The sequence below is a fragment of the Nanorana parkeri genome, unplaced genomic scaffold, assembly GCF_000935625.1.
Source record: "Nanorana parkeri isolate BGI_ZX_2015 unplaced genomic scaffold, ASM93562v1 scaffold576, whole genome shotgun sequence".
NCBI classification, from domain to species: domain Eukaryota; kingdom Metazoa; phylum Chordata; class Amphibia; order Anura; family Dicroglossidae; genus Nanorana; species Nanorana parkeri.
The window spans coordinates 840987-861109 of record NW_017306844.1 but is presented as its reverse complement, the minus strand read 5'-3'; the positions used below and the strand labels follow the sequence as shown (position 1 = coordinate 861109).

General features: G+C 44.7%; 1 protein-coding gene across 3 annotated transcripts in view; it reads left to right on the top strand.

Moving 5' to 3' along the window:
* The window catches only part of SLC44A2 (solute carrier family 44 member 2), an 80131-nt gene extending 60008 nt beyond the window's left edge, over positions 1-20123 (top strand). For 2 of the 3 annotated variants that reach the window (XM_018562415.1, XM_018562416.1), the window contains exons 12-22: positions 107-206; positions 1431-1523; positions 2825-2909; positions 7249-7511; positions 8832-8926; positions 10216-10319; positions 12395-12468; positions 15132-15202; positions 17863-17951; positions 18313-18397; positions 19464-19624. In XM_018562415.1, coding sequence (XP_018417917.1) covers positions 107-206; positions 1431-1523; positions 2825-2909; positions 7249-7511; positions 8832-8926; positions 10216-10319; positions 12395-12468; positions 15132-15202; positions 17863-17951; positions 18313-18397; positions 19464-19585 — 1181 coding nt within the window. In that variant the 3' untranslated portion in view covers positions 19586-19624. Of the gene's footprint in view, positions 1-106; positions 207-1430; positions 1524-2824; positions 2910-7248; positions 7512-8831; positions 8927-10215; positions 10320-12394; positions 12469-15131; positions 15203-17862; positions 17952-18312; positions 18398-19463; positions 19625-19956 lie in introns of those variants that run through there. The other variant, XM_018562417.1, reaches the window with a different exon arrangement.

The following is a 20123-nucleotide window of genomic DNA, read 5'->3' as shown; positions in this document are numbered from 1 at the left end:
AGCGTGGTGGTGGGAGTGGCTGGCACTGTGTGGGATTCAGTGGCTGGTGCTGCTTCTGTGTGCATGCCGGGACATCTCTAATCCTGCAATTCTCCTCTTTGTACAGTGATTATTCTGTGTATCCTGGAGGTGGTTGTTATTCTGCTCCTCATATTTCTCAGGAAAAGGATTATGATTGCCATTGCACTCATCAAAGAATCCAGCAGGTAAGCAGAGGTGGTTCTTGGGGCCCATCTTACCCTCCCCAGGCCAGAAACGTTGCTTTTCCTGCCCTGTGTGGTCATTTCTCATGGCAGTAGGAAAACTAGGCACCTGGCTGCCCTCCTGTCCGGAGTGGCTTGTGTTGGGTAAAGAACTTCACATTCAGTCCTACAAAACTGTCATACTCAAACCGTATTCCCCACAAGGCCACCGAGGCCCGGCGGCAGGGAGCAGAGGGGCGGCAGCGGTTTGAAGTCTCCCGACGCCCGGAACATGCAGTTCCGGGCGCCAGGCAGTAATTTGTTTTCTACATTTAGAATCTCTCCTCGCTGGCCGCCGCCGTCTTCAGGATGGAGAGCAGGGAGCAGAGCGGCAGGGTTAAATGTAACCATGCCGCTCCATGTAAACAGTGAGAGGGGAGGGCAGTCTTCCCTCTCTCACCTGTCACAGGCGTTCCAGCACAGTGCTGTGCTAGAACTCCTGTATTGGAGGTGACAGGGTCAATAAAGAGAACCTGTCACCTTTTAAATGCTATCACACAGCGGTTTGTTAGTTCCTATGTGATAGCAAAAAAGTTAAGTTAAAAAAGTAAAAAATAATAAGAAAAAAATAAGAAAATAATTCTAAATAAAAATAAAGTAAAAGATGAGAAGAGAAATATAAATTTGAAACAATAAAAAAATTCAAAGTAACCCTGCCACCCCCGCTATCCGGTTTGCATTCTCCATGGGGGGGGGATTGGGGGGTTGGCACGGGAAGGGGGTTGCATTGCAGAACCTGGCCTTGGGGCAGGAGGGTGAGTAAATCCGAAATATGATTTGAAAATGATGAATATTTTGCTTCTTCTATTTTCTGGGAATTTGCTTACCAGATAGATGTTGATTGCAGCAACCAATCGGCATCAACTGTCATTATGTTTAACGTTCACTGCAGAGGGATGTGAAAAAAAAGTGTCAGTGCTTTATAAATAGGTAGTAATATTAATATAACATTAATATTAGGGCTGCAGCTAACGATTATTTTCATAATCGATTAGTTGCCCGCTTTTTTTTGATCCAACCAACTAATTGGTAATGAGAATAGTTGACAACTATTCTCATCTATTATTATAGATTTAATTGATTAGTTGTTGCAACCCTAATTAATATTAATCTCGACTTTGCTGTCGGCATTAGAAGGTGTGTTGTTCCAGCAATTTTAGCCTAATTATGTCCCTTCTCTCTCCTCAGGGCGGTCGGTCATGTGATGTGCTCCCTGGTTTTCCCGCTGTTCACCTTCCTGCTGGTGTGTCTCGTTATCGCTTATTGGGCCATCACTGCAGTGTATCCTTCCTCGTCCCGCACCATCATTTCAGCTCTCTGTTCACCATAACAGGTCACGCCGGTGTAATCCCCCCCTGACTAGATGATTATTTGGTATACACATTTCATTTAAAGCAGGTCTTATTTTTGACCCAAAAATAAAGGTAGGTGCCTATGACAAGTCTGCATATCTCAATGGCCAACTCTACCTTGTTCCAGCTTTTGAATGAGCGGCATTGGGTTGAGTCATCGGCTCCCTTCTTACCCTTTGGAGACTCCCAATAGCAAGATTCCCCATTGTTAGTTGATATCACTTCTCCGTTCACAAATCTATAATATTGCTGTTCTCTGTAGAGTAACTTTTATGGTGACTTGCTTGCTGGTCCTATATACTCATAATTTCATATGCATATTAACCTGTTAGTGACCATTTGGAATTGGAGTGAGCACCCCTGCAGAACGCCTTCAGAGATTATAGGATAAGTCATAAAGAATGTCTCTTCTAGGTTTGTGGAGTCTCATAGACTTGAGTGAAGCACAATAATGAGGAAGCAGAGCCTGACCCCTCTGCACTTCTATAATTACAAACTGCACACAGCAATAAAGATTTTATGAAATGAAACATTTCAAGGTTAATATCATTAAGGAAATAACATTCAAATGTATGCATAAGGACTAGTGTACACAGGCATCTAAGGTATGTTTCTGAAATGCTTTTCCATGCAGGCTTTAATGGAGTAGAAAAAGCAAAGCACACATTGATCATAAAACCCAATGTCTACTAGAACGTGATCTGTACAAAGACTCTAAAGTAAACCTGTCACTTTCTAAAAGCTTCTAACATAAACAGCTAGAGGTGTCGGCACATACATGAAAGCGTCTTCTCATGCACGATGCCGTCTAATATACAGATACCATCTTTTACTACTACTGTTGAGTAGTGGTCCTACCTCTGCCCTGCATTCACCTCGCGCACTTCCTATTGGCCAATCTCTATGATCGTTGACCTGACTGACTAATAGGGTGATGCAGGAGCGAAAGAGGAATATGTATAGGGGATTGTCACGGACTTTAGGACCTCCATTATACTGATGGTATATGTAAGCACCTCTGGGTGCTCACATTTTGGTTATATAACCTATTCAAATGTTTTTTTAGGAAGTGATGGGTTAAGCTCAGGACATCGCTTCATATTAGCCTGCATTGACCTAAATTTTGTCTTGAGTCAGCAAAAATGACATGTTAGAAGAAAAACACTGGGTTGTGAAACACTGGAAAGATCTGGAATTCTTGAGGTTTTTATCCTTAACTCCACAGCTCAGCTTCCTCTCCACATCTAACGAGGCGGTATACAAGATTTTTAATGAAACTCAGTGTGATTATGCTGGCAAAACCTGTGACCCAGAGGTAAGTCCACCCCCCTGTCCGTATTCTATAAATAAGAACTGAGTCTGCCTGTGGTTCCTCCAATGCAAAGATCTAATGCTGGTCACTGCCACCTCCAAATGACGTTGGCTGGGGGCAGGGTTCTAGCAATACTCAAGGGAAGTTTGGCTACTTCTCCATCCTCCAATCTCTGCCAGATAGATCTGTTGGACTGGTGATATTAGGGAAACTGTTAAAAATTGTATTATACATTGAACAGTGACTAGTTGCCAGTGTGAAATGTCTTACTGATTTGCCATTCATGGTATTATGTCATGGTATGATCTTATGTCATGATTACTCAACAGCGAGGTCTCCCTGCCATAATTTCCATCACAGGAGTAGTTTATAATACCGGCCAACATAATTCTGTCAGAAAGGAGGCAGGGAGATGAAGGTTGACACAGCTATGTTGCCTATACACATTAGAGAATATTTCCCCAGTCTAAGACTAGATTACATTCCATCCAAATGTCTATAGGTAGCTCCTGACGATAGTCAACCTCCTTCTCTGTCAGGTGGAGTGTCATTCAGAATGGACATTTCCTAACTGATTACTATTGTTTTCCACAAGAAGCCAGCACTGGGGAGGTCACTGGAATATCACCCTTGCCCTCTCTGTAAGAACATGCATGTATGTTTGTGCAGTGCTTGCTTGCCATAGATGATCCAGGATCATTCATTTTGTAGGCCGGTTTATTCAGAAAAGTCTCTGGGGGATATTTGTTAATTCTATTACATAACAAGACAATACTAAACCCTAAAATAGACAGATTTACTATCGAGGTTCAGCTTTATTTTTAGCTATGCAATAGACCGGTGTCAGTGTCTGATATTTTTGCTAATTTTCTTGTTAAATGTCCCTCTGCGTTTTGGTTGTAGTAGAAGGCTTATTGAAAACCATTTGGATTAAACTCAATTGAAACTTGATTATCTGGCTAAAAGCCTCAGATGATGGAGACGTGGGAGCTACATCCTGCTGCTTTTGCACTTCCTTTTGATGATCATGTTTTAGTTGTTTGTCTTGAGTGATATCCTTGGTAAGTCAGCAGATCATAAAGTATTTCCCTTTTTAGAAAAAATATTGTAAAGCGAAAAGTTCTGACTTTTTTAGACCTTTGGCCACAAGGAAAGGACTAGGACAGTGACGCAAATAGGTGGAAATTCTAGAAAGGAAAATGAAAAGGATTTATTTACGTTCCAATAACAACCTATGACAATGGGCTTTCTTGGAAGCAGGGGTGGGGGTAGGCGCTGTCCATAATCCTTTTTCACTTATGGGTATAATAACTGAAAACAGTTGGGCTCTCAACCTAATTTAAAGGGGTTCTAAACCCTCCGGTTTTTTTTTTCTATTTCTACTGCTAGCATGCAGTAGATATAGGCAAGAAGTGTAAAAAAAAAACAAAAAAAAACAGCTTAAAATCATTTTAAACTTACCTCGTTATCGCTGCTCGCTCCCACGCTGAAAATCAGGAACTGCTCGTACGGCTGCAAAGGATCTTGGGGCGGGCGCATGCGCAGTTCCGAGACTCGGCCGGGAGACGAGCAGAGATGCATTCCAGAAGTTTTCCATACATTATAAGAAAAGAATATACATTAGAATGTACCACCTAATTCTTTGCACCTAATATAAAAACCCCATTATTAGTAATACACACAAATATATTTCAATGGGTACACTCAAACAATATATAATGAATATAGTTGGATATATATATAAGTACTTGTATAAAATTCGAACTTAAAATCAGTCAATTAAGTAGGCAGATAGATGCTACATATAATATAATATTTTATCATAACATTGTTACTAATAATTATTACCACAATGAATAGTAAGGTTTCATAAGGAACTTTTGAATAAGCCCCTTTGTCTATTCATTAAGTAAAGAGAAAAAAAAAAAACTCTTTAGAAATTCCACTTTTCTTGTAGATTGTATTCTCGTGGAGGCCAGAAAGTCATCAATCAAGACCGACACAGGCTGGTACTATCCTAAACTGATATGCGTCTGAGACCCCCACAATTTACGATCGGAGGAAGGTTTATCTTAACATTCCTAATCTTCTCTTTGAAGGTCTCTGTACAAGAGAAGAATTAACTTATTTTCACCTCATAGCACATAGACAAAATGGCTACTAGTATGCCCATAGACACATCTGTAGAATTACATGTTTAGGCCTGTCAAATTGATTATTTTTGGCCCAATAGTTCTGACAGGGAAAACATTTTTTGCCTTTAATATCACTTTAAGGAGGGTACAGAATGGAACTACATTTTTGTCCTTCCCACGTGTTTGTAGTCAATGTCAAAGTTATACTGGGCTCAGGACCATTCCAGGTGACCACAAGGTTTATTGTGAGAGTTTGGAACTACCAATCTCTGTACCGGAGATAGGGAAAGATCATTAGGCGTCTCATGGGTTCTCCCAAATGAGAAACATCTGTATAGAAAGCGCCTAAAGATTGCTACAGCAAGTGGCTTTTTTCTGAGATATTTGAGTTGTCCGGACAATGTCGTGATGGCCCAATGCTGTACGCTCCCTCAAAGAGGTTATTCTCTTTAGAAGAGGGCAGCTGTCCCTCCTTGTTTGCAACCTACCTTTATTGAATTTGGAATGTGTTTTCGGTTTCCCTGAGTTAGGGCAAGAGGTGACCCAGCTGAGGTCATAAACTTCCTACCAGATTGCCAAAAATGTGGTTGTTCAATAATCTGTTTGAAACCAAAGTAAATACGAAAATACACATCATCTCCTCTCTAAATCCTAGTAAGGGGCCTATGCTGATGGATAAATGTGAAAGATGTCACCAGCACACGGAAGATCACCAAATACTCATTTTATTGAACAAGTTGTCAGAATAGATGCAAGTGCTTTCAGGACCTCGCAGGGTCCCTTCATCAGGCTTCAGCATTGACGATGCTGATGGATGGCTCATCCTTACTGTTCGGTAATTAATTTCCCTTTCTAGATCTTAAAGTGACATTAAACCCTCATATTTTTTAACATACACCAATACTGTAATGTGTGCCTTACTGCAATCCATGGTTGTTTCCCTTCTCTTTGCAGCTCTTCCTTTTAAATCTGTATCTCTTCTCATGCTTGGGGAGAACTTCCTTTTGCAGCTGAGTGCCTCTTCCTGTAGTGCTGGCTCAGGTTGTGAACCTACACACAGACACCATGTATCCATTTCAGAGACAAGGCAGTCTGCTGCAAAACAGAAGTTCTGCCCAGCATGAGAAGAGATACAGATTTAAAAGGAAGAGCTGCAAAGAGAAGGGAAACAACCATGGATTGCAGTAAGGCACACATTGCAGTATTTTATGTTAAAAAAATCTGAGGGTTTAATGTCACTTTAATTCCAAGGTTTTGAGTAAAAACAAGGCTTAGCTTTATTTCTCCATTGTGACCAAAAAGGGCATGGGGCAAAAGGCTGTCTTCATTCAAGAGGACCGTTCTTTACAGCTCCCCATATTACTATCTATGTTGGGGTCCTCAATAGAAGACCTTCATAGGTTCTTGAATAGAACAGTTTGAAGAACAGTTTCTTGGGGTCACCAGAAAAGGAACCAGTACTCTTTTTCTTTTTAATGTTGTAAACAGGTGACCTCCATGTCTGCCAGGACTGAAAATCCTAATGAAGCTCCAAAGTAATGTCCTTACGAGCAGACTCTACAAAGGTCTATTTGAGCACGGCCAACATGCACACTACAGTCTTAAGTTTTGAATAGGACTAAAAGGAGCACTGATGAGTCTAGAGATTCTTTAAAAAAGAAGCAGCCATTTTTGATGACCAACTTAACGTTCATGATCCCACGATTTGCCCCTCATGGATTCATTTCATCCATTTTAGATATGGTGCCCTGTTTGGGTTTGTAACATTCTTGTGTTCTCAAGGAGGACATTCAACTGCTGTCTTGGTATGCTTTCCTTTCTAGTACCCTGGGCCCCTTTTTCCATGGCCCTGTCATGGAGGTTATAAGGAAACGATGCAATACATTTTTTTCACTAATGCTTCACTTTGCTATATTTACCGCATTGACAACATAAAGACCGATATATTTGCATAGCTTTCTCTCGTATGACCAGAATTTACAATGGTACTTGTGTATTTTATTGCGCAATTAGGCAAACCTATATTCACAAGGGGACTCTTTGTTAATGTCTCCCACGCCTCGCACTTTACTACCAAGACCGGACGTTTCATGGTGAAACCCGTGTGCGCTAGCACAAAATAGTACTACTGTGAATCCACAATGGTATATTGGTGCATTTAATAAAAAAAGGAACGGATATATAATATTATTTTGTTTTTTTCCTAGACCTTCAACACCACCAATGTTACCCGCTTGTGCCCAGATGCTACCTGCCAGTTTGCCTTTTATGGAGGAGAAACCTATTACCACAAGTACCTGATCATTTTGCAGATCTACAACGTCTTTATGTTCCTCTGGTTGGCCAACTTTGTCATCGCACTAGGTCAAGTGACTCTAGCTGGGGCATTCGCATCCTACTACTGGGCCTTCAAAAAACCAGACGACATGCCAGCATTTCCTATTTTCTCTTCCTTGGGCAGAGCTCTCAGGTGAGGTACTGGTGAGGTACACTTTTATGGAAGTGTACTTTGTGCACCACAGCTAAATGTGTAAGGGGGCTGCCTGCTTCTAGCTGTTGTGATCTCCAATTATTACATGAGTGCAGTACAGCATAAAATCATAATTTATCACTCCTGGTATTGAAGACCTTAAACGAGAACTATGGGATAAGTGTTTTTCCCCATAGTTCTCAAGGGTCACGGGAGGACATATACTAGCATCCTCCTGTGACCCAAAGATCACTATATCGCGAGCTACAGCTTGCGGTATACTGAGACCGCCGCAGCTGGGACGGATCCCGACATTACTGCGCAGATCCACCCAGCTGCATGATTGACAGCGGGCTCTGCCTATGTAGAGGCAGAGCCAGCTGTACCCGCCCCCTCCCCCGTCCGTTTCCCCAGTCAGCGCTGGAGGATCGGAGGGGGGGAATCCCTGCGGTGACTGACGGTCACGGCTCTCTGCAGGGAGTTGATTGAGAAGTGAGCGAGCGACGGTATGTGTTCGCTCACTTCCCGATTTATTGAGCCGACCTGTGACCGTTTCATTGTCACATGTCGGCTCGAACTATGAGGCTAGAATGATTTTCACTCGCCTCATAGTTCTCAAGCAGGTATTTGGGGCACATGCCTGCCTTGTACTCCTCCATTGCAGTTGGACCTGTGATGACTGCTTTCAATGCTCAGGAATAAAATACAACTGTCTATGCAGCCGTGTATGTAAAGTCCCCACACATGTACAGAAAATTAGATTTTGACATTTATGTAACTTTCGCATGTTGTGTATTCCTCTTTGTGATCTGCCATTGGAGACAAAGTATGACCATTGGTGGTTTTCCTCTGTGGAACTGGTGGACTGATGTGGGTTGGAATATGTATTGTTTCCTGCAATGACACCTTATAGCGCAACTTTACCTTTACAAAATGCTAGTGGGAAGGCTTTTTAGATTTCCCTAAAAGCTTCTTCTCTCCCACAAACCTCTGCGAATGCGCAGCTCAGTGTACATTCTCAGCAAGGCTTGGGGCCTGAATGAAGCAACTGAGCATGTACAGAAGTTGCGTTATCCCAGACAGGGCAATCAAGATGGCCTAAGATTCCAAACCTTGTAGAAGATCGGGCGAAGATGTCTGCGCAGGCGAGGGAGCTCACAGACATTGCACCGCTGGAAAGGAGGTACGTATAGTGGAGTTTAGATCTGCATTTCATTTTTATGTATTGTGTCCTGAAACATCTACGTGTGTATGTATAGATCCTAAAAACAATGTATAATGATTTAAATAAAGCTATAACAAGTTTTTTGTTTTCTTCAGGTATCACACCGGGTCACTGGCATTTGGTTCTCTCATATTGGCGATTGTGCAGCTCATCAGGATCATGTTGGAGTATCTTGATCACAAGCTGAAAGGTGAGGCTGCACACATAAGGCTCCATTTACACCAGGGCGCGGTTTTTGAAAGGGCATTTTTAATTGCATTTCAGCGCTGAAACACAATTAAAAATGCGCTGATGAGCGCGTTTCCATTGAAATCTATATGGAAAACGCACTGATCAGCGCGAAAAAAAGTAGCTCAGGGAGCATTTTGGCCGGCAAGCGGTTCGGATTGTGCTGAGTCGCGCATTTGCATGAACGGTCCCCATAGAAATGTATGGGATTGTCGGAGGTTCAGCGCATACAAATCAACACCCTGGTGTGAACGGGGCCTTAGGATCACAACAAAACATATGCCGTGTCTCACATTTGCATTAGATGAGAGCGGACACTTGCATCTCTAACCCCCCCCCAGTAACTGTCAGAAGTAACCCACAGCATTTCCTTGTTGGGAGGAGCTCAGGTTTGGAGCGGGTTCAGTCCAAACCTCAGCTCATCCCTACTGTTAATGCATCAGCACATTTACAGGCTCTGCAGCTCCACAGAGTGGTTCTGCTTTACTTCTCCTCCTGTCATGTACCTTAGGGGAGTCTGAGATGTCGAGGGCGGCCTCTCTCACTTCTCTGGTCCTGGGGCACCTGGATGGGTACAGGAGCACCAGGGCACAGAGGGGCAGGAGTGCCAGTAGTAGCTGAATCCGGTGAGCTGGAGTTGCAGAGATGGTTGCAGGTCCAGCAGGCAACTATAGCAGAATAGTCAGGACAGGCCGAGGTCATCAAAGTGCAGGCAACACAGTACAGAGGATGAGGCAGGAGAATTGTCTGGAACAAGTCAAGGGTCAATCACTGGAGAGAAGCAGAAGGGCCAAGCCAAGCCGGGTCAAAATAACAGATAACACTTCAGGAACAGGATGCAGGAACACAGGGAATCTTGACAGCAAAGGAGGTTTGTCATTCACAGCCTTATATAGCCAGGGGGTGCCAAAAACTCAAACAACACGTTGGCGCGAGCACGTGCACACGAACGCGTGCACGTTTACGCAGAGACTCTGCACCTGATCCAACTCTATAAGCTGCACCAGGTGCATGCGCAAACCGCGGTGAAAGAATCCTGGCTCCGGCTTCCTGACACCTCCTCACAATACAGATCTTAGCTGACTAATTGAAAACAATGCCCTCCCTGTGTGGCTCATGTATTATCTTTACTGTTGTAATCAGGGAGATGAAGAGATGCAATTCCCAAAATGATATGGAAAGGTCAAATGTAAAAAACCGTGCTTTAGGTTTTCAGTGACATTTAACCATTTCATGTTTTCATCATTACAGGGGCTGAAAATAAGTGTGCGCGCTTCCTCCTGTGTTGTCTCAAGTGCTGTTTCTGGTGTCTGGAGAAGTTCATAAAGTTCCTGAACAGGAATGCCTACATCATGGTGAGTGTGGGGGAGAGAGGGGGGGCTTAGTAACTCCATGAAGCCAATATATCTGCCAAAATAATAAACCGCATTTTCAGGAGTATTGTTCATACTACCACTCCGGATCCCCGGGCCTTTTATGGTTCAGAGTGAGAATTTCACCCAGTTGCCTGTTATAAAGATAAAGGAAGCTGTACTGGGAGAGGCTGCATTTGTTGACCACCTCCTGAAAATACTGGCTCCCTGGCTGTCTCTGGCACTTAGTATATTGTAGGGTTGACTACCTGTTCCCACCACCGCGTACTGTGCCTCCCCTTGCCGCTTCATACATCCTGTAGTAATGTATGGGCTGTCGGGATAAACTACATTGTATGGCGGGGGAGCAGCAATAACACAATCCTGGAAATGTGGAATACCTGGAGCGGCCAGGGGCTGTAAAGTGGCAAAGTTTCAACAAGCGTGCTGTAGTTAAGGAAAGTCTGTTCTTATTAGGGATGCACCGATACCGGTATTCCGGTATCGAGTACCAATATTTTGTTTCTGGTACTCACCGATACCGAATACGAAGTACCGGAAGTCCCGTTCAGGAAGCCAGGTGGCAAGTGACGAGGGAGCATGGAGCCGGCTTCCCGGCCAATCAGGAAGCCGGGCAGCGTGTGATGACGTGCTTCCTGATAACGGAAGGATCGGGCTAGGCATCGGAGTATTTGTGTGAGTAAGAGTACTCGGCATCGGCACCGATACTGGTATCGGTATCGGTGCATCCCTAATTCTTATAGTAGCTTTGTTAATTAATGTAGAACTGACCTTGTTCTGACAGGGTCCCTTCAATCTGTCCTACAACAGAGATCTTCTGTCACCCGGATTCAGGAATTCATGGGCCCCTAATTACATTGCGTTCAATACTTATCAGTTTGCAAAACCCATGGAAAATGTAATGAAGTGTTTTTGTAAATACATATACTATCTATCAGCCTCCATTGTGTGAACAGTAGAACATATTTAAATAACATGTATTGGCCTCCATTCAACAGGGGCTGTTCACCGGCCTGTCCAATGAGGGTTTATCAGTGGCTGGCTAGTAATGCTGTTTTATGCAGAAAATATGCAGTCAATGGGGCACGGGCGTCCCCATTATGAGGCAGCCTCAGACAGCATCTCATTGTGGGGGTGGCCACACGGCCAACTAACGGCATTCACCCCCACCCCTCTTACCGCTCGGCCTTTGCCGACTTCCTCCTTCTGGTCGCCTCAGGTGGTGAATAAGGTGGGGACAGCCCTGCAATGGGGCTTGCCTCAAGGGGCGCAGAACTCGGTCCCAAAGTTTAGCTCCTATTAACATGAAACTAGAATCAGAGGGGCATTTGCAATGGGCTTCTCTGTCAACATATGTAATAGCAGGCACCTTGCAACCAGCATTTACTCTAAAATGGCTGATGCTTTAAAGAGAACCTGTTATGGCAGTAATATTGAGGAATGCTAGTTGCTGGCTGTCATACTGATCCACTGACCTCTGTACACAGAAAACATATGCAGAATAGAGTTCTGACTTCCCTTGCTGCATGCTGACTCCAGGTCAGTATGGAAGCCAGAGACAGCCAAGCAGCTAGTATTTTCCGGAGGTCAGCAATGGCAGCCAACTCATATCGGTCATAACAGGTTTCATTAAATAAAGAGAACATGCCAGGGCACCCTGACCGCATCTTTCTGGAAATCTCAGATAGATGTCACCAGCACACCTACAATGCTGTAGTCCAAAAAGGTCATTTTATTGGAACATCATGTCACCAACACTAGCGCTTTCGGGGCCACACAGGATCCCCCTTCATCGGGCTCAGTTATTGCTAGTCATTGCTGAGCCCGATGAAGGGGGATCCTGCGTGGCCCCGAAAGCGCTAGTGTTGGTGATATGACGTTCCAATAAATGACCTTTTGGACTACAGCATTGTTGGTGTGCTGGTGACATCTATCCATTTTGCACTGAGTGGCGGCGCCATCCGCGGTCACTGCGAGCACCCCCCATCATCCAATTTTGGGGCTTTCTCCGGTAAGGAGTGAGATAAGGTATCTTTTTCGTTTGTTACCTCCTATAGATCGCCATATACGGAACCAACTTCTGCGCGTCCGCACGGAACGCCTTCTTCCTGCTAATGAGAAACATAATCCGGTGAGTCTGCGATTGCTTTATCGGATATTAAAGATCATTGACCAGGAGACAATAAACCAAAGATGTGTTTAATATCCACAAAGCCGGTGTTTGCTTTGTCCCTTTTCAATATGGCCGTATAAAATGGCTTTCACTCATGGCTGACTATTGTAGTATTCCTTAGACATGTAACCCCGCAAAGAATGTTTCGTTTCGGATTGATTTACATTTTTATTGCTTTCCTTTTTCAGATTTCGGACGGATCCGAATTACGTTAAATGAACATTCGGATTCGTTCGCATTCGGATGCTTTCAAGTTTTGGGTGCATCCAAATGTCCGAATTTAATGAAATTAATACAAATATCAATTCAAAATGTACATGTGGTCTAGTATTCTTGTCTGTGGGTCTCCTGTAATAAAAACCTGAATATAGTGCATATCTGTGCTACCCATAGCAACCAATCCACATTTAGAACTCCCTAAAGCTGACGTTTCTCTCCCCCCACCAACCCTTATTAACATATAGTCATTTGCAAAAGCAAGCCTTTTCTGTCTGGGAAGGTTCTCATTCATCCAGGTCATGGTATATCTGTAAAAAAGAAGTCAAGGCAACTAGACTTGCTGTATTTTTCTTGAAGATGTTTCACTGGTCATCCGACCAGCTTTCTCATTCATTCTGAATTGAGAAAGCTGGTTGGATGACCAGTGAAGCGTCTTCAAGAAAAATACAGCAAGTCCACTTGCCTTGATGTATTTTTTACAGATACAAGCCTTTCCTGTTTTCATTACATACCCTTTTTTTAGACCCAGTGACATCATCACTGGGACTCTGCTTCCTTATGCGATGCATGCAGATCATGGCTAGCAGGAGAGGCCGGCAGGGTGTTAGACCCCGCTCACACTGAGCGGTTTGTCACGCGATATCGCTCTATGTAGCTCGTCCAATGCATTTCAATGGAGCTGTTCACATCTCGCAGCTCAATGTCGCCTGTAGCTTGTCGCTCGTACATGACCCTTTTTTGGGCGAATGTCGCACGATTCGGCTCCAATAGACTCAATGGTGTCGCGCATTACCGGCAATACTGCACGACCTTGTAGTGTGACATCGCGCTACAGAAGGATCACTTTTGCACTGCAAAATGGAAGGAAAGAATGATGTCACATCAAGACCGCTGTTGATTGGTTACAGCCCAATTTAGCAGCGACGAAGTCCCTCACAAAAGTCGCGCTACGTAGCGCGACAATATGTGCACTGTCGGTCAATATTGCGCATTGTTGCTCAATGCAGCTCAGCACCAAATCGCACAGAAAAACGCACCATTCACCATGTTGCTCAGTGTGAGTGGGGTCTTATACATAGCATCCTGAAGTCACAAGTAATGAAGTGAGGAATGATTTGGCTGCTATGGAAAACCGGTTATACCCAGTATAATTAGGTTATGCTGTCTGGTTGGGCCCCATGCCTTATTCCATAGAAGCCAAGGTTTGCACACATTGCACTGATGATGAACATAAAGGGCTATATCTGAGCTATACGTGATCGGTTCTGGATGTGCATTTGGCTGTTGATTTGCATGGCGCTGTTCACTGTCCTGAAATGAGGAATAATCCTGTTGGGTTTTTTTTCTTTTGGTATATGTGATGGAATGAGACATTGAAACACTGTTTGAAGAATACTTTACTGTTTGTGTATATATAGATGGATGGATATACACCGCCTGGCCAAAAAAAAGTTATCACCAGGATTTAGCTAAGCGAGGTCAGAGCCTTCCAATGAATGTGTTTATGATCTGGGTTGCTTCAGGTGGTAAAGTCTAGGATCAGCAACCTTATGTCCCCAAAACTGAGGTCAGGTCTAGGTTCAGCAACCTTATGTCCCCAAAACTGAGGTCAGGTCTAGGTTCAGCAACCTTATGTCCCCAAAACTGAGGTCAGGTCTAGGTTCAGCAACCTTATGTCCCCAAAACTGAGGTCAGGTCTAGGTTCAGCAACCTTATGTCCCCAAAACTGAGGTCAGGTCTAGCTTCAGCAATGTTATGTCCCCAAAACTGAGGTCAGGTCTAGGTTCAGCAACCTTATGTCCCCAAAACTGAGGTCAGGTCTAGGTTCCGCAATGTTATGTCCCCAAAACTGAGGTCAGCTGCCGACCTGAATATACTGAATGATCAGATTTTCCATCAATGGATTGTTTTCTCTCCTGATGGCACATTGGACATATTCCAAGATGACAATGCCAGGACTCATCGGGCTCAGATTGTGAGAGAGTGGTTCAGGGAGCATGAGACATCATTGTCACACATGGATTGGCCACCACAGAGTCCACACCTTAACCCCATTGAGAATCTTTGGGATGTTCTGGAGAAGACTTTACACAGACTCTCATCATCGCTACAAGATCTTGGTGAAGAATTAATACAACTCTGAATGGAAATAAATGTTGTGACATTCCATAAGTTTATCAAAACCATGCCACGGTGAATGTGTGCTGTAGTAATGGTTAAGGGCGGACCAACAAAATATTGGAGTGTGTGAATTTTTTGGCCAGGCAGTGTATATAGAGAGATAAATGGATATACAGTATACATGTGTAACAGTATCATTGTCACAACACTGCCCCCTGGTGGGTGAGCCTTGTCCTCTAGCTTGCTCTCTATGTAACATTGATCTTTCACTCTCTCTGCAGTGTTGCCGTCCTTGATAAAGTTACAGACTTCCTTCTGTTCCTGGGAAAATTGCTGGTAGTCGGCTGTGTTGGTAAGTAGAATGTAAACATCATTATATCTGAAGGCCAAACCCGCTCAGAATCTGTACCGTAGCTCTTTTGTCCATGCTAGGGTGCATTAGCTACAATCTTCTATTTCTCAGGGACTCCACAAGACTTCCTGTCCCTCCATCTCTTTTCACAAGGTCATAGTAATGATGAATTCATTAAGAAATCGGAGAGAGCTCCTCCATGTTGGAAATCAAATTGTGTTTCACTTTAAGTGTTGTGTTGCAGACAAATTGATGTCAGTGACAATTGTGCAACATATTCACATCATCTGGGACGTGCGGTCAGGGGAGGCAGGTGAGGTAGAGCCTCACCAAGAATTATGGAGTCTGAAGCTTTTTCTCCATTCAGATCGGCATGTAACAGGTTACACAGCAGGGAAATCCTCCCCACTGTGTAACCTGTCATGGACGGAGCGCCTCAGCATGAGGAGCGAGTGAGGGGCAGGGAGGCTCCTCCCTGTCTCCTCCTTTACACTAGCTTTGGGACGGGTTGGGGGTGAGGCCTTGTCCACCCGGGGTGGAGCTTCGTCAGACAGTGGCGGGGAATTGGTCGGCGGGACTTTGGGAGACGGGGCTGGGGAATGCCTCACCCGGAGCAAGAGGTACCGCACGTCACTGATTCACATACACCCTTACTGATGGTTATATAAATCTGCTGCAATTTGTGTCAATTGTTTCGCGGACGAGAGCCAGATTTCTAATGCACATCTAACGCTCTTTGGCCCCATTCGCACCAGGGTGTATTGTGGATGTGTCAAACGTCCACACTTCGATGAGCGTTAACGATACGTGCATGAACGCGCTTGCGTTGCCATTTCTAGATAATGGCACCCCAAACGCAGCTAGGCAAATGCAGTTTTTCCCCCACACGTTTGCGCGTAAGGACACGCAAATTTGCTGGAAAAACCGTGGACTGTGTGCCTCCAAATTTGCAACATGTACTTCTTTTCTGCGGTTGGTGCACATCCCAATGGGGATGCGTGCTAAACACGGGTAACAAGGTCCCATGTTCCCACTATGCCCTGGTGTGAATGGGGCCTTAATGGGTTCCAGGGATTGTCTCGTATACTGTGCTCTATAGAAACATGTACCTGTGGACTTCAATGAATCTAATAACATTTACTATGGGGAAAAAATGATATCTAAAAATTAAATTTTATGCTTCAAACATTTTGAGATTTATTCAGTACAACTGCAGCCAAAGTATTGTGTTGATCAGAAATGATCTCTTGCTATGGGATCACCTAGCACACCATTGTTCATAGTCACACAATGGACTAACACACATTGTTTGATGCTCTCAAAAATAAAAAGAATTGTAGAAAAAGAGAACACATAAACATAAAGAGTTCTGGTAATAGCAGAATATGAGAGGCCTTATCAATGAGAGAGGAGAGTCAACAGGAAGCAAAGCCTGCTGATGTAATGAGAAAATACGTCCGCCTCCACATACACCTAGAATCACATATTGTGCATGAAAACTCCACTTCAAACCAGTAATGATCTGTGTCTGCTGGATTTTACTCTCATCAGAACTGCTTCTTTTCTTATAAAAGAATGGGAATACAGAAGCGGGTTAATGCAGGTCGGGGGGAACCTGTCAGTGCATCTTTCAGGCTTGATAAAGAGGGATTCCTCGAAACGCGTAGCCACTGGAGACACCCGACCACCATAGACCTCCACCACCTGAGACCTCCACCGCCCACACCGCTACCGATCCAGACCAACGACGCACGGCGTGCCCTAGCCACGTGTAGCTCCTCCCCATCCTTCCGTCTTTGTCCGACGCGGCTCGGCCCGGCCAGCCGAGTCCGTGGGTGGCCATACGGATGCGCACCTCCAAGTGATCAGCCTGCTACACCACCGGTGACACTCTTGCGATCCTGGACCTTCCAAAGGAGGGCGGCATATAGATCACGGGGGAACCTCGAACTGTAAGTCCCTTTGTCCACTATTAACAGTGTCACGGGATTTTTTCACATACTAAGATCCATCTACTATCTGTACTGCATATACCTATCCACGTCCTTTTGGTAGTCGCGCTCCTGTCCTACTTTGTCCATATCAGTGTTCTCCAATTGATCCCAGGAGCGTCTCCAGCTAATGTCAAATGCAAGCAGAATGTCCCTCAACCCTCCTTGATCGGACCCGAAACGTTAGCACCGTATGATAGTATGTTACATTGGGTATTGAATAAACATATCAATACTTAAAAAACCCTTCAAGTGTGTGCCTGGGAATTACTTTGATTTACTATTAGTGTTTTGCACGGCGCCATCCGTGTGGTTACCTGGGCACCACATATACCTTGTGGTTTTGAGACCGTGGCAGTGCGAATGGGATTTGGACTTTGTTGTGGGCACTGCGTAATGACGCAGCGCCCGGCATCTCATGACGAGGAAGCATGGAGATGGCTTCTTGGCCAATCGGGGAGCCGCGTCATTACACTGCGCCCGGCGTCACATAGTGATGAGAAGCATGGGACGGCTTCCTTGTTAATCGGGAAGCCGGGTGGCGAGTCTTGACACTTACTGTGCACATGCATACATCACAATCACATCCTTTTATAGGTCCGTTTACCTGCGTCCTCTGTTCATCCATTCACCTGCAGTCCAGCTAATGTCTCCTTCCTTTCCTTGCAGGGATCCTTGCCTTCTTTTTCTTCACTCATCGTATCCGGATTGTACAGGACCCGTCTCCCGCTCTTAATTACTACTGGGTGCCCATCTTGGTGAGTGCAGTATGAAAGCTCAACTAGCCAACAGGAAGAATCTGTTTCTGCAGTTTAGGCCGATCGGTAGTCCTGTTTAAATGATGAAACACGGCGATTGCTACAAACTCCAATATGTAATCTGGACGGGACTTGGAATATTCCTTATTTTGTGTGTTTTGTGCTTCATTGCCCAAATCCAGATTCTTAGCCGAGCAGTAACTCTTATCACTGCACAGCCCTATGTTTACCTCATCTCTGTATGGACACACCCCGTATTTCTTTGCTCAGGGGCGCAGCAAGAATATATATTTCTTGTATTATAAAAGGTGAAGTGTCGTGTCTGGCAGTTAATAATGCTCTTCTTCTCTTCTCTCTACAGACAGTGATCATCGGCTCTTATCTGATTGCACACGGTTTCTTCAGTGTGTACGGCATGTGTGTGGACACGCTGTTCTTGTGTTTCTGTAAGTACTTTGGTCTGTGTGATTCTCTTATAAAACGTAGGATGGGTGGATCTGGGAGGACGAGCCCTATATAAGCTTGCAGTCTAACGCTTCCTGTCTACCTATTTCAATTTGGTGAACTCCATGGACAACCCTACCTCAAGTTACTGGAGTCCTCCATGTAGCACATGGAATGGCCCGTTTAGCAGAGAGCTATGAAGTTGGTATCCAGTTGGCTGACTTCAGTCCTTTTTTGGTTCTTCTGGTCACAGGGGGCTTACAGCACACAAGAGTGCGCACACGTCTGCTGAGTGATCCTCCATTGATGTATGTGTGGGTACCTGTGCACAAGCAGGACTGCACATACTTGACCGGAGAAGACCTACCACTATGATTGCATTAGGTGCTACATGGAGAGGCGTAATGAAAGGAATGGGTTGTCTTGGAGTGGGAGAACTTTATCCTGTCCTGTACTAATCATGTTTTCTTTCTTCCATTTTTCCCACTTCTATCTAATCCTAAACCTTCTGTGCTGTGCTCACACACCCAATGTTTCTTCCATTATGGGCCTTCACCCTGCTTGCTGGTCACCATCTCACTGGTCCACCTTGTCTTCTGTCACTCTTGTTGTCTCCTTTCATTGCCCTTCACTTTCATACCTTGCCTTTACTCTGCTTGCTTGTCACCATGTGACTGGTCCACTTTGCCTTCTGTCTCCTCCCTTTTGTCTCCTGCCTTTCCCTTCCCGGCTTGCCTTCTCCCTGCTTGCTGGTCACCATCTCACTGGTCCACTTTGCCTTCTGTCTCCTCTTTTGTCTCCTGCCTTTCCCTTCCTGGCTTGCCTTCCACCCATCCCTTTTCACTGGTCTGCTTTGAACTTTGCAACCCCCGAATTTGCTGGTCTTCTTTCACATGGTCCCATTCTCCTTCACCAACTTCCTTGCTTTCCCCCACAATTCCCTTCTCCTCCTTGCCCTGTCCACATGATTCACCACTCCACCTTGTCTTGTACTCTTCTCTGCACCTTTTTTTCTTTCTCTCTATTTCTCTCTGTGCCAATACTTTGTGATGGGCTGCACACAACAAGGCGAAGACTTGGAGAGGAACGATGGCTCCCTGGAGCGTCCATACTACATGAACCCGGAACTCAGCGAAATTCTGCTCAAAAAAGATGCAGAACTGCTAAAACCCAGCGAGAGCCAAAGCTGATGGGTCAAGGGTGACCTGGTTTGCCCTTCAGTACCGAAACGACTTCTTCTACTTTACCCGGCAGAGTGCTGTGCGATGACAACAGAGCACTTTAAGATGGCCGCACATCCATTGGTGTTGAACAGACTGTGGCCTTATATATGTCTCTTGGAAATGAAGGGTTAATCTCTTGTCTACCTTGCTCCTTGTATATACAAAACACGTTCTATATTTATTCTACTGACACCCAGTGCCTTGTTTTACCTCTTGCATGACCTGCGTTCCTGCTGAACCTAGTGCTCTCTGTATGTCTCTATCAAAGCCTCTTTCTCTACTCTTCTAAGCCTGATTTATGCCACGCTGCTCACGTGTCCCAATTCCCTCCTGCGCAGTGGAAGATCTGGAGCGCAACGACGGCTCGACCGAAAAACCTTTTTTCATGTCCGCCAACCTGCAGAAAGTGCTGAACAAGAAGAACAAAGACCCGACCGACAAATGACCTTCAGAGGCCTATCGCGTCTTGTGATACCTCCCTGACAATCCCTGAATCCAAGGCCAG